Consider the following 14,127-nt stretch of genomic DNA (forward strand, 5'->3'; position numbering starts at 1 on the left):
AGTCGCAGACAAAACCGAGGTCTGTTGTTGGTCGGTAAAACAAACAGAATAGCCATTCTTCAGCCCAGCAGTCACAGAAAATCACAACACAATTGGAGGAAAAAAAAAGCTTGAAAGGACACAATCCCTTTTGTGGGCACCAGGCTGGGTTTCAGACTTTCAATGAGAATAATGAGTTATGTTCACAAAACACCCAGTGTGTCAGTGTTGGTGGCTCGGGCTTTGAATACACATTGGGAATAGGGGGCAGAGCCTGGAATATTGAGCAGTACAGATAAAAGGAAGGGACATACAAACGTGAAGATTGATCAACCCAATTCTCAAAGAATTCTAAACCAAGCAGGAATTGATGTCTGCAGATGTTATTTGAATGAACATACACGGGGCCGGAGTTTCCGCAGGAGTCCCAGTGATGTTTGGTAACTTTTTAAAATGATTATTTCTCTGGCGTGACACTTCTTCCGCCAGGTTTAAAAGGAGGCTGAGGAATTCGATGCAGAATAAATTTAAACTGTGGTAACGTGGCCCCTTTAAGGGGTGATCGTTTACAGGCCGTGTCATTGGGCAGGGCCCTACAGTGGCTGCACGGCACGGTGGCACAGTGGTTAGCACTGCTGCCTCACAGCGCCGGGGACCCGGGTTCGATTCCCGGCTTGGGTCACTGTCTGTGTGCTGTCTCCCCATGTCTGCGTAGGTTTCCTCCGGGTGTCGCAGTTTCCTCCCACAGTCCAAAAGACGTGCTGGTTAGGTGCATTGGCTGTGCTGAATTCTCTCTGAACAGGCACCGGAATGTCGTGACTAGGGGATTTTCACAATAACTTCATTGCAGTGTTCATGTGACTAATAAATAAACTTTATTTTTGAACGGAAATGTGGGAAGCCGGGAGTGAGAGCACATGTCCTGGTGACTGGGAGGAGTTCAGTTGGAGCTTGGGTGGAGAAGAAAGCAGACCTGTCCCAAAGTTCCTTAGAGTGGAAATAGTTATCATCGTTTAATAGATCCCTTTTTTGCTGTTGGAGCCACATTCCGGTCTGCTCCAGTCATTACATCAACTTTCCCCAAATAGGGTGGGTTCGGATTGAGTGGAAAACAATCTTGTTACAACTTTCAAGTGGGAACTTTATTCACCCACTCCTCTCCGATCGTGAGTCAGCTTCCCTGGTCCTTGCCCTACCTGAGGCCTCAACCCACTCTTCAGACAACCCGTCTGGCCGTAGGGTGGTAAACCTGAGGAGAACATTGCCCACGTGCTGCGGAGTCAGATTCCGGGAAGCTCGCATTTCCAGGTTTCCCTCACCGTAACTCCTGGATCCAGGCTCGGAAATCCCCGTAAATTGTCATTTGAATGCCAGTTGTCGTTTGAAGCCTCCTGAGGTGACGTTCGCGGTAAGCTTGACTGTGTCTCCATATTATAGAGCCAGAGAGGTTTACAGCATGGGAATAGGCTCTTCGGCCTAACTTGTCCACGTTGCTGCTGTTTTTTTAACCATTAAGCTAGTCCCAATTGCCCGTATTTGGCCCTCTATACCCATCTTACCCATGTAACTGCCTAAATGCTTTTTAAAAGACAAAATTGTACCCGCCTCTACCTCTGGCAGCTTGTTCCAGACACTCACCACCCTCTGTGTGAAAAAATTGACCCTCTGGACACTTTTGTATCTCTCCCTTCTCACCTTAAACCCTCTAATTTTAGACTCCTCTATCTTTGGGAAAAGATGTTGACGATCTAGCTGATCTTTGTCCCTCATTATTTTACAGACCTTGATAAGATCACCCCTACACTCCAGAGAACATAAGAAATAGGAGCAGGAGTAGGCCATCTAGCCCTTTGAGCCTGCCCCGCCATTCAATAAGATCATGCTCGAAGGATTAGATGGCCTACTCCTGCTCCTATTTTTAATGTTCTCTGGAGTGTCGGGGTGATCATATAGAGGTCTATAAAATAATGAGGGACAAAGATCAGCTAGATAGTCAACATCTTTTCCCAAAGATAGAGGAGTCTAAAATTAGAGGGTTAAAGGTGAGAGGGAAGAGATACAAAAGTGTCCAGAGGGTCAAAAAAGTCCCAGTCTACCCAGCCTCTCCTTATAACTCAATCCATCAAGTCCCAGTAACATCCTAGTAAATTGCAACAAAGTAAGTCTATTGTAAAAGTAAGTAAATGATCTGAGCTCGGAATTTATACAGGACTTGGTGACTGGCCCTGAATTGTTTTCATTCCTTCTTGGGACATGGTATTGCTGGTGGGCACAGTGAGAAGTCTCACAACACCAGGCTAAAGTCCGACCAGTTTATTTCACAGTAATCCCACAAGCTTTCGGAAACGGTGTTCCTTCGTCAGATGTGTGGAAGGTTTTGTTCTTGCACGCACCTTCCACACACTTGATGAAGGAACAGTGTTTCCGGAAGCTTGTGGGATTACTATCAAATAAACCTGTTGGACCTTTAACCTGGTGTTGTGAGACTTCTTACTGTGTTTACCCCAGTCCAACGCCAGCATCTCTACACCATCGCTGGTTGGGCCAGCATTTATTGTCCATCCTAATTGCCCTTGAGTGGGTTTCTGTGACTGTGAAGACCAGGTAAGGTCGATTTCCTTTCCCGAAGGACAGTGAACCAGATGGGTTTTTACGACAATCCGCAAAGGTTTCGTGGTCATCGTTTGACTCGTAATTGCGGATTTTTATTGAATTCAAATTTACCTGGGTGAGATTTGAACCCAGCTCCCCAGAATATTGGGTTGCTGGATTACTAATCCAGTGACAACACCACTGCACCATCTCCCCCTTACTCCACACTCTGGATGACGAAGCATCAGGATATGACTTGGAACCTTCCTAAATGTCACAGCCGAGAGAGACCATTGTCGTAAAAACCCATCTGATTCACTAATGTCCTTTGGGAAAGGAAATCGACCTTACCTGGTCTTCATAACTCCAGCAACCCACTCAGCTCAAGGACAGTTGGGATGGGCAATAACTAGCTGAGACAGTCTAGCTAACTGAAAGTTCTGAAGGGTAATCTTATCTATATATTTATTTGCACTTCCATCTATATTCCAATAATCACAGAAAATTGAGCACGATTAGATTGTCAATTTGAGATATATTTGTGAATGTGCATGCACATTTCTCCCGACTTTACCTTGACTGAGTGCGATTTGTACAATTTTTCTCAATGAACCCACTTTTCACCGCAGAGGGGTTGGGGACAGAAGGCGGTTGAGACTTCTGATCTGAAGTCAGCTGAAAGCCTCTTAAGGAGCAATTCATTGCCTTTGGTTTACGAGAGCTCGGATTTAAACAGCACACTTAGAACTGGGATAAAAAGGCCAGTTTCTCTCCTGAAATATGAAAGCACCTCTGTCACTGCTTAGCATTTTGGTCTTAATGTCACTCGGTGCAGATCGAGATGTTTACAAAGCGCCTTTTTCATGTAGCGATAGGAACTAGGGACGCAGAGACTTAAAAGCATGTTTAGCCTGCTGCCTGTGAATGGTTTCTTACATATAGATCAAGCCACTCATTGTAAATAGGTAACTTAAATCAAGCAGTCTTTTTAGGGTGAATTAAAGGTCCTTCTTTGCAGGATTAGAGGATGGAGACAAAGTGAAGGGCTGAAAATAAGACGTTAAATATATAATATGATTTGAAAATGTTAACACTACTTTAAAAAAAAGTTTTATCAGCTCCCAGTCCCAACTTGAGAGGGGAGGAGGAAATAGAGGCAGAGATTTGAAATGTCCGAACAGTCACCCTGATCTTGGGGAGCATTAGAAAAGCCCAGAGGAACGTATCCTCTGACCCTGGAGTCTATGGCACGAACAGCGAGGGGGAGAATTAGGAAAATAAGCAAGACCGTCGGGCTAATGAAAGCAAGGAGTCAAACTCAATGCCCCACTGGCATGAGATCAAGTGCTAGAACTGCAGGGAAGCAATTAAATGAAAATGCACGCATGCTGCCAGTTAAAACTGGCACTTGCTGGTTTTACGAAGTGCTGGATAATATTTGAAGCAGCCAAACGTTAGATAACTTCAGAGGGAATGTCGAGCAAGTGGGGAGACCTCACTTTTAAAAGTCAGTGAGGTGTCTGTTTCCATGTCTGCACAGAGTGATTCTGATTCAATCTGATGCAGATCTCTATTTTAATTACTTGAACAGTAATCCCTTAATGCCTGAATAATGCAACAAAGGAGCCCCTGGCCATTTCTCCAGTTTGCATGTCCTGGCTACCAAAATAAAACATCCTGGTGCGTGGATCCTATTCCAGTGGCCCAGTGGTTCGCACTGCAGCGGCAGGGACCCGAGTTCGATTCCTGGTTCGGGTCTGTGTGGAGTCTGCATGTTCCCCCTGTGTCTGCATGGGTTTCCTCCAGTTTCCTCCCACAGTCCAAAGACTGTGCAGGTTAGGTGCACACAGAAAGTGCAGGCTAGGTGCACTGGCCATTCTAAATTCTCCCTCAGTGTACCCGAACAGACGCCGGAGTGTGGCAATTAAGGGATTTTCACAGTGACTTCACCGCAGTGTTAATGTAAGCGTATTTGCGACGCAAATAAACAATTTAATTTTTTTTTTTGCTCAGTCTATCTACTTGGATAATTTGTTAGAAATGTGGGCTGGAATTCTCCCATCCCGCCCGCCACTGGAATTTTAGCGGTGGGTTGCGGAGGATGTGAAACACCATTGATGGTCAGGTGGGAATTTCTGGTTTTTAGACCAGCGAGCCTGGAGAATTTACTACCAATATTTGAATGTCCTCTTTGGTATGTTAGCTAACTTGTATCACACAGGGGGATCGTTTATTTTCCATAATGTGGGACAATTGAGAGTTATTAATAAGCAATCAGGTGGCCTTGTGGTTACTGTGGTTAGCACCATTGCCACTGTACCAAAAGCTCCCGGTTCGAGACTCAGGCCAGGACTTGTTGTAGGAGTGTTTGTAACCCGGTTCAACAAGCTCATCATCAGCTTTCGGAATCCTTCCACCGCTTCGCCCACTATTCCCCAAAGGGACATATTTAACACTTCTAACATTGAAGAAAAACTTGGATGGGTTCGTGGATGAGAGGGGTGCGGAGGGATATGGTTCAAGTGCAGGTCAGTGGGGACGAGGCAAAAAAATGGTTTGGCGCAGACAAGAAGGGCCAAAAGGCCTGTTTCTGAGCTGTAATTTTCTCTGGTTTCTATGGAAAAGCAGTGTGAGTGTGGAGAAGATGCCCTTTTTCAAAAAAAAAAGCAGTCAGCGTGGAACCAGACGAACATTGGTTAGTTCTAGAGCAGCCATTCAGGGCCTCATTTTCCAGTTGGTATTTGGAGTACATTGTGTAAAACGGACTATTATCAATTGTACGTTGCCCCTAATTTCCATTCTCATGGATTTCCGACTCAAAAGATTGACCTAGATGTTTGTTTCCAGGTCAGGCGTACGGAGGCGGGAGAGTTCACGCCCTGAACTTTAAAGATGGCCGCCAGCAGTTGGGGTTTTCGTTCTGGGGTTGGTGGGTTGGATTTGAAGTTTGACCCACCCAGTGCGTGTGGAGGCGGTCATGTGCAGAGGTGGGCTGAGCCCAGAGGCCAGCTGGGCAGACAGCCTTCCTTTGGCACTTAAGTAAATTTAATAAAGATACAAGTAAAAAGAATTACACACCCCTATCCCCTCCCCCACCCCCCCACAACCCTCCTGCTCCCACCCACACATAGACCTCTCCAACCCCCATGCCAAGCTTTACCCCTCAACCCGCCTTTAGGATAACTATAGAACGGAATTCCTATGATACAGAAGGAGGCCATTTGGCCCATCAAGACTGTACCAACCACAATCCCAACCAGGCCCCACTCCCGTAACCCAACACATTTACCCTGCTAATCCCCCAGCCTAACCCGCACATCTTTGGACTGTGGGAGGAAACTGGAGAACCTGGAGGAAACCCATGCAGACATGGGGAGAACATGCAAACTACACATAGACAGTGACCCGAGGCCAGAATTGAACCCAAGTCCCTGGCGTTGTGAGGCAGCAGTGCTTATCACTGTGTCACCATGCTGCCCTTTCATGGTCTCTTAAGGGCCCCATCTGAACTCACGCCAAGTCTTGTCAACCTGTGCCCCTGCCCAGCACCCTTTGCCACAGCCAGAGTAATGTGAACAGTTTTGGCTTACTTATCTAAGGAAAGTTATACTTGCCACAGAGAATCACCAGGCTAATCCCTGGGATCTGAGGATTTTGATTTGATTTATTTTTGTCATATGTATTAACACACTGAAAAATATTGTTTCTTGCGCACTATAGAGACAAAGCATACCGTTCACAGAGAAGGAAAGGAGAGAGTGCAGAATGTAGTCTTACACTCATAGCTAGGGTGTAGAGAAAGGTCAACTTCATGCAAGGTAGGCCCATTTGAAAGTCTGACAGCAGCAGGGAAGAAGCTGTTCTTGAGTCAGTTGGTATGTGGATGGAAGAAGGTGGAAGAGAGAATGTCCGGGAGTCGTGGGGTCCTTGATTATGCTGGCTGCTTTTCCGAGGCAGCAGGAAGTGACAGAGACAGAGTCAATGAATGGGAGGCTGGTTTGCATGATGACCTGGGCTACATTCATGATCTTTTGTAGTTCCTTGCAGTCTTGGGCGGAGCAGGAGCCCATACCAAGCTGTGATACAACCCAGAAAGAATGCTTTCTATGGTGCATCTGTAAAAGTTGGCCAGAGTCGCAGCTGACGTGCCAAATTTCCTTAGTCTTCTGAGAAAGTTTCTGGGAAAGGACTGTCTCATGGTGGGGGGGGCATCGCTATTCTCTAGAGTTTTGAAGAATATGAGTTGATCTCATTAAAGCTTACAACATTTTTATAGGATGTGACAACAGAAAGGATGTTTCCCCTGGCTGATGAGTGTAGACATGATGTGGAGATGCTGGCGTTGGACTGGGGTAAACATAATAAGGAGTCTCACAACACCAGGTTTAAGTCCAACCGGTTTATTTGACAGTGAACCCACAAGCTTTTGGAAATGGTGTTCCTTCGTCAGGTCTGTGTGCTGACAAAGGAACACGGTTTCCGAAAGCTTGTGGGATTACTATCAAATAAACTGGTCGGACTTAAACCTGGTGTTGTGATACTTCTTACTGTGTGAGTGTCGACACAGTCAGAAGTCTTACTGTGGTTAAAGTCCAATAGGTTTATTTGGTAGCAAAAGCCGCTAGCTTTCGGAGCGCTGCTCCTTCAGCATAGTCACAGTGAGAAGTCTGACAACACCAGGTTTAAGTCCAACCGATTTATTTGATAGTAAACTCGCAAGCTTTCGGGTTAGCCCCTTCGTCAGGTGAATGGAGAATTCTGGCCTCAGACAGAGCATATAAAGCACAGACAGTTTACAGATTACTGATTAGAATGTGAATCTTTACACCTAACCTGCTGTTCAAGTCTTCAAGTGGCCGACAATGTGAGTGGAAGGAGCACTGATCGCTGGTTAAGGAGAGTGTATTGTCTCCAGACACTACAGTAAGTGACTTAGTGTAGTGTCTGGAGACAGTACACATCTCTTTAACCTGTGATCAGTGCTCCTTCCACTCACATTGTCGGCCACTTTAGGACTTGAACAGCAGGTTAGGTATAAAGATTCGCATTCTAATCAGTAATCTGTAAACTGTCTGTGCTTTATATGCTCTGTCTGAGGCCAGAACTCTCCATTCACCCGACGAAGGGGCTAACCCAAAAGCTTGCGAGTTTACTATCAAATAAATCGGTTGGACTTAAACCCGGTGTTATCAGACTTTTTACTGCGTTTACCCCAGTCCAACGCCGGCATCTCCACATCATGACTACCTGCAGCGTAGAACCAGGGCACACAATCTCAGGATCAGTGATAGGACATATAAAACTGAGCTGAGGAAGAATTTCTTCACTCAGAATGATGAACCTTTGAAACTCTGTACCCCAGAGGACGGCAGAGGCTCAGTCACTGAGTATGTTCCAGGCGGAGATTGATATAATAATTCTGCTTTGTATTTTATACTTTGTCTGGACAATGGGCTGTGTTGTTCATTGTTTTTAATGCTAGGTTACAGTCAGTGTTAAATTCAAACGTTTAATGGCCACCCTGCCCTGCATTTTAAATCATCACAGTGTACAGCTATGAAAGAACGTTGTATGAATAGAGTCAGAGAATCTCTTCAGTGTAGAAGGAGACCATTCAGCCCATCAAGTCTGAACTGACTCTCGGGCAAGCCATCTTACCCAGGCCCATCCCATTCCCTTAACCCCATGCATTTACCCCATTAATCTCCCTAATTTACACATCTTGGGACACGGGGGGGGCAATTTAACATGGTTAATCCACCTAACTGACACATTTTTGGACTGTGGGGGGGAAACCGGAGCACCCGGAGGAAACCCACACAGACACGGGGAGAGTGTGCAAACTCTGCGCGCACTGTCACCCAAGCTGGGAATCGAACCCGGGTCCCTGGCGCTGTGAGGCCGCAGTGCTAACCACTGTGCCACCGAGAAGCCCAAACACATCATTTTATTTAGCATATTTAATCAAAACTGCTCATCTTTTCGGTTGAGCAGTGTAATTCACGGGGAGAGATTTGCCTGAGTCCACTGACGGAGATCTTGGTATTTTCAGAGTTAGAGATGAGGTTTTGCGCCTGTTCCGAAGTTGGGAAAGTCTGCGGAATTACTGTTCTGAAGGAATTTTGCTGAAAGTAGCATTTTAATACAATGCAGAATTCCAGTTATCTGACATTGCTGTTCCATTCTGGATGTGCAGTGCTGAAAGGCAGCTTCTTGGGTCAGGGTAAAGCAGCAACAAGCAGTGGCCTATTTCTTGAGCGTTTGCTATTGCCTTTCACTCCCAAGTCCACCTCACGTGGAACGGGGGTGGGAGGGATCCGGGAGGGGGCGGGGGGGATACAGGCTTATACCCTGGGGACCCGGGTTCAATTCCCACCACAGCATTTGGTGGAATTTAACAAATTCGATCATACGGCCAGTCTCGGTAATGGCAACCATGACCAAAATTTTCCGGCTGCTCCTGGCGGCAGGGCCTTCCAGATGGCGAATCCCTGCCACAGATTTTCCCCAGGGTTGCACTCGATGGGGGACCTTGTTCACAGCCCCGGGACTGGAAGACCTTGCTGCCCGTCAGTTATTGACAGCCCTGGGACTGGAAGACCTTGCTGCCCGTCAGTCATTGACAGCCCTGGGACTGGAAGACCTTGCTGCCCATCAGTTATTGACAGCCCTGGGACTGGAAGACCTTGCTGCCTGTCAGTCATTGACAGCCCTGGGACTGGAAGACCTTGCTGCCCGTCAGTTATTGATCTTGCTCCCTGCAAATTATTGGCAGCCCCGGGACTGGAAGATCTTGCTCCCTGCAAATTATTGGCAGCCTTGGGACTGGAAGATCTTGCTCCCTGCAAATTATTGGCAGCCCCGGGACTGGAAGATCTTGCTCCCTGCAAATTATTGGCAGCCTTGGGACTGGAAGATCTTGCTCCCTGCAAATTATTGGCAGCCTTGGGACTGGAAGATCTTGCTCCCTGCAAATTATTGACAGCCTGGGGACTGGAAGATCTTGCTGCCTGTCAGTTATTGACAGCCCCAGGGACTGGAAGATCTTGCTCCCTGCAAATTATTGACAGCCCGGGGACTGGAAGATCTTGCTCCCTGCAAATTATTGACAGCCTGGGGACTGGAAGATCTTGCTGCCTGTCAGTTATCGACAGCCTCAGGGACTGGAAGATCTTGCTCCCTGCAAATTATTGACAGCCTGGGGACTGGAAAATCTTGCTGCCTGTCAGTTATTGACAGCCCCAGGGACTGGAAGATCTTGCTCCCTGCAAATTATTGACAGCCCTGGGACTGGAAGATCTTGCTCCCTGTAAATTATTGACAGCCCCGGGACTGGAAGATCTTGCTCCCATCAAATTATTGACAGCCCCGGGACTGGAAGATCTTGCTCCCTGCAAATTATTGACAGCCTGGGGACTGGAAGATCTTGCTGCCTGTCAGTTATCGACAGCCCCAGGGACTGGAAGATCTTGCTGCCTGTCAGTTATTGACAGCCCCAGGGACTGGAAGATCTTGCTCCCTGCAAATTATTGACAGCCCTGGGACTGGAAGATCTTGCTCCCTGTAAATTATTGACAGCCCCGGGACTGGAAGATCTTGCTGCCCGTCACTGCAGGACCACCTCCGCTGCCACAAAACACGCTGTGGGGTGGGGGTGGAGGGAGGGGGGTGGTGGGAAGTGAGTGTGGGAAATCTTGCCCCATAAAGCTATCGTTAGATATCATGAAAATCTATCCCATGTCCTTTAGGGAAGGAAATCTGCCGTCCTTACTCGGTCTGGCCTACATGTGACTCCAGGGCCACAGCAATATGGTTGACTCTCAACTGTCCTCAGACAACTAGGGACGGACCACAAATGCTGGACCAGCCAGTGACACCCCATCCCACAGGAGAATAGATTTTCACACAAATGAGAGAAGACTTTAATCATCTTTGTCGCTAACTCTCAACAATGTCCTTACAAGAATGAAGCTTTTTCTGTTGTGTTAACACAGTTCTCACTTCTTCTGTGGACTCTCATTGACTTCGTCAGGCTGGTTCCACACTGCAACGGACACTTAAAAGAATAATAAACACTACAGAAATGGAAGTGATTTAAAACAATGTTGTACAACTTGTTCACTACAAGATATTTTTAATCACCAAGCTGTCCCTTCCACACCCAAAAAAGTGGGTGACTGGCAGTTAAAAATTTGGGAGGACTTTCCCAATTTCCTCATGGCGCCAGGGACCTGGGTTCGATTCCCGGCTTGGCTCACTGTCTGTGTGGACTCTGCACGTTCTCCCCATATCTTCGTGGGTTTCCTCCAGGTGCTCCACTTTTCTCCCACAGTCCGAAAAATGTGCTGGTTAGGTGCTTTGGCCATGCTAAATTCTCCCTCGGTGTACCCGACCAGGTGCCTAGGGGATTTTCACAGTAACTTCATTGTCATGTTAATGTATGTCTACTTGTGACCCTAATGTATAAACTTAAAACAGTTTTGTTTTTGAGTAGCTCTGTAATTTAGTGTAAGCTGCTAAAATATATAGACAATACGAACCAGTTCTTGTAGGAGCTCTTTGAAAATTTTCAGTGACAAAGAGCATTGCTTACTCTTAAGAAGCTGTGAGTAACTTGAGCAGCAGTTGATGACTAACATAAAGGCCCAGAATTCTTTTGGGGAAAGATTTTTGCGGGGCCAACAGCATCAAGAATGTCCCTCCTGGCTCCCTGTTGTACAAAAGCCTACCGAGCTGTGTATAACCCAGCTCTGCAATCGATGCCCATACCTCCTGTTACACCCTGCTGGATCCCCCTGCCACTTAACTGGGACCCAGTCACTCTCCTGCCTCTCTCAGTCAGCAATCTTGAGCAAGATTTCCATTTGGCACCTGTAGCTTATGGCTGGCAGTGTAATACAACCCAAGCACAATGTCTCAGGCCTCACAGCAGCACCTATAATTGAGTGTAGGGGAGGCAGTGGAAGTGGGTAGGATTAGGGGCAGTGGAACTGGACAGGGCAGTGGGGAGTGGATAGGTGCATGTAGGACTGGGCAGGTGCACGGGGCAGCGGGAATGGGTGGGTGTAGGGAGCAGTGGGAGAGGGCAGACGGGGTGGGCCAGATGTAGGGGGCAGGTGCACGGGGCAGTGGGTGGGTTTAGGGGCATTGAGATCGGGTGGGTATAGGGGGCAATGGGAGAGGGGAGTGGGCAGGTGTGGGGGATAATGGGAGGTTGTAGGGGCACATGAAAGGGGCAGAAGGAGCGGGCATTGCGAGTGGACAGGTGCAACAAGAGCTGGGCTGGTATAGGGGGCATTGGGGCAGCTGTATGGGGGCAGTGCCACCCATAAAATTTCTTTTATTTGAATCTGAGGCTGGTGATGAGTGTTCCTCAGTGTATCTCGAAAATGAGATACATGAAAGTAGGTCTGATTTAAATCAGATTAGTTCAGAGTAACTGTTTTCAAACTACAGAGAATCGAGAGTGAGTCAAGCCAGTATGTCCATCAATTTTATAAATATATTTACTGTACTGAGTAGAATGTTTTTCCAGCATGATTTCCACAATCGGTCCAGGATCTAGGTTGTATAATTAGTACAGATTCTTTGAAAGTTAATGCAAACGTGCCTGTTTCTTGGGTTGATTTTGCAACATGAAACTGAAATATTTTGGCTGGTATCAATTTCCATCTGATACCAAGTTTAGCAGTGGGATTACGCAGGCTTTGTTGGAAATATTCAGTGTTTAATGCTTTCAGATTTCAAATTCTGATTTTTTTTATTTCCCTCTGTTCAGTCTGCAGATCTTTTCATGTCTTTGGTGTTTGACCTTCGGAGCCTTTCCAAAGGTGCCCTCCAAGACCTGTGGCAGCGAGCGCTATTCAAATGTCGGGATAACTGGTAAGGGAACGCCGGCTCCTGGAAAAAGGGCCTGGAGCCGAAACAGTAGCTGGTGGATTATTTTTGCTTTGGTGCGGTGCTGTACAACGAGATGTGAATGCCGTGTACCATTAGGAGGCCTAAAGACAATGCCATGATCCTGAGATTTTCCAGCCACTTGTTGTTGCTACCTGTGGAGATAAACCCGGGCATTTTGTGGAGACCTGCTGTTATTGTATTTACTTCACAGGGAAATTGCCACCGAACATAAGAACTAGGAGTCGGCCATCTGGCCCCTCGAGCCTTCCCTGCCATTTAATAAGATCATGGCTGATCCTTTTGTGGACTCAGCTCCACTTACCCGCCCGCTCACCATAACCCTTAATTCCTTTACTGTTCAAAAATGTATCTATCCTTGCCTTAAAAACATTCAATGAGGTAGCCTCAACTGGGCAGGGAATTCCACAGATTCACAACACTTTGGGTGAAGAAGTTCCTCCTCAACTCAGTCCTAAATCTGCTCCCCCTTATTTTGAGGCCATGCCCCCTAGTTCTAGATTCACCCGCCAATGGAAACATCTTCCCTGCTTCTATCTTATCGATTCCCTTCATAATCTGATATGTTTCTATAAGATCTCCCTTTCTTCTGAATTCCAATGGGTGTAGTCCCAGTCTACTCGGTCTCTCCTCATAAGCCAACCCTCTCAACTCTGGAATCTACCTAACGTTTAACATCTGGAACACATTCAGCTCCTGTTATAGTCATGTCAGTGAGGTGGTGTTGGCCCAGTGGTATTATCACTAGACTATTAATCAGAAACTCCATTAGTGTTCTGGGGACATGGGTTCGAATCCTGCCACGGCAGATGATGGAATTTGAATTCGATAAAGAATATTTGGAATTAAGAATTTACTGATTGGCCATGAAACCATTGTCGGGAAAACCCATCTGGTTCGCTAATGTTCTTTAGGGAAGGAAATCTGCTGTCCTTACCCGGTCTGGCCTACATCTGAGTCCAGAGCCACAGTAATGTGGTTGACTCTCACCTGCATGGCCTAGCAAGCTACTCTGTACAAGGACAATTAGGGATGGGCAATAAATGATGGCCCAGCTAGTGATGCCCATATCCCACAAATGAATGAAATAAAATTCCAAACAGGGACTGGGAGAGCCAGTTATGGGAGCCTTTGTGTTCTTTCAGAGTGTTTTGCCCTGTTTAGAACTAGACTTGGAAAGATACAGCGTGCAGTTCTCTAGCCAAATTATAGGAAGGATGTGATTGCACTGGAAGGGGTGCAGAGGAGATTTACCAGGATGCTGCCTGGGGTGGAACATTTAAGTTCTGAAGAGAGGTTGGATAGGCTTGGGTTGTTTTTGTTGGATCAGAGAAGACTGAGGGGCAACCTGATTGAGGTGTTCAAAATTCTAAGGGGCATGGACAAAGTGAATAAGGAGTAACTGCTCCCTTTAGTCGAAGAGTCAGTCCCAAGGGGACATAGGTTCAAGGTGAGGGGCGGCACGGTAGCACAATGGGTTAGCACTGCTGCTTCACAGCTCCGGGACCTGGGTTCGATTCCCGGCTCGGGTCACTGTGTGGAGTTTGCACATTCTCCTCGTGTCTGCGTGGGTTCCCTCCAGGTACTCCGGTTTCCTCCCACAGTCCAAAGATGTGCGGGTTAGGTTGATTGGCCGTG

General features: G+C 47.0%; 1 protein-coding gene across 1 annotated transcript in view; it reads left to right on the top strand.

Moving 5' to 3' along the window:
* apoltp (apolipoprotein lipid transfer particle homolog) overlaps window positions 1-14,127 on the top strand; it is a 293,932-nt gene that overhangs the window by 10,247 nt on the left and 269,558 nt on the right. The window contains exon 4 of the mRNA XM_080207085.1: window positions 12,350-12,453. Coding sequence (XP_080063211.1) covers window positions 12,350-12,453 — 104 coding nt within the window. The remainder of the gene's footprint in view (window positions 1-12,349; window positions 12,454-14,127) is intronic.

Source organism: Carcharhinus amblyrhynchos, chromosome 18 (assembly GCF_965287045.1).
Source record: "Carcharhinus amblyrhynchos chromosome 18, sCarAmb.v2.hapA, whole genome shotgun sequence".
NCBI lineage: Eukaryota > Metazoa > Chordata > Chondrichthyes > Carcharhiniformes > Carcharhinidae > Carcharhinus > Carcharhinus amblyrhynchos.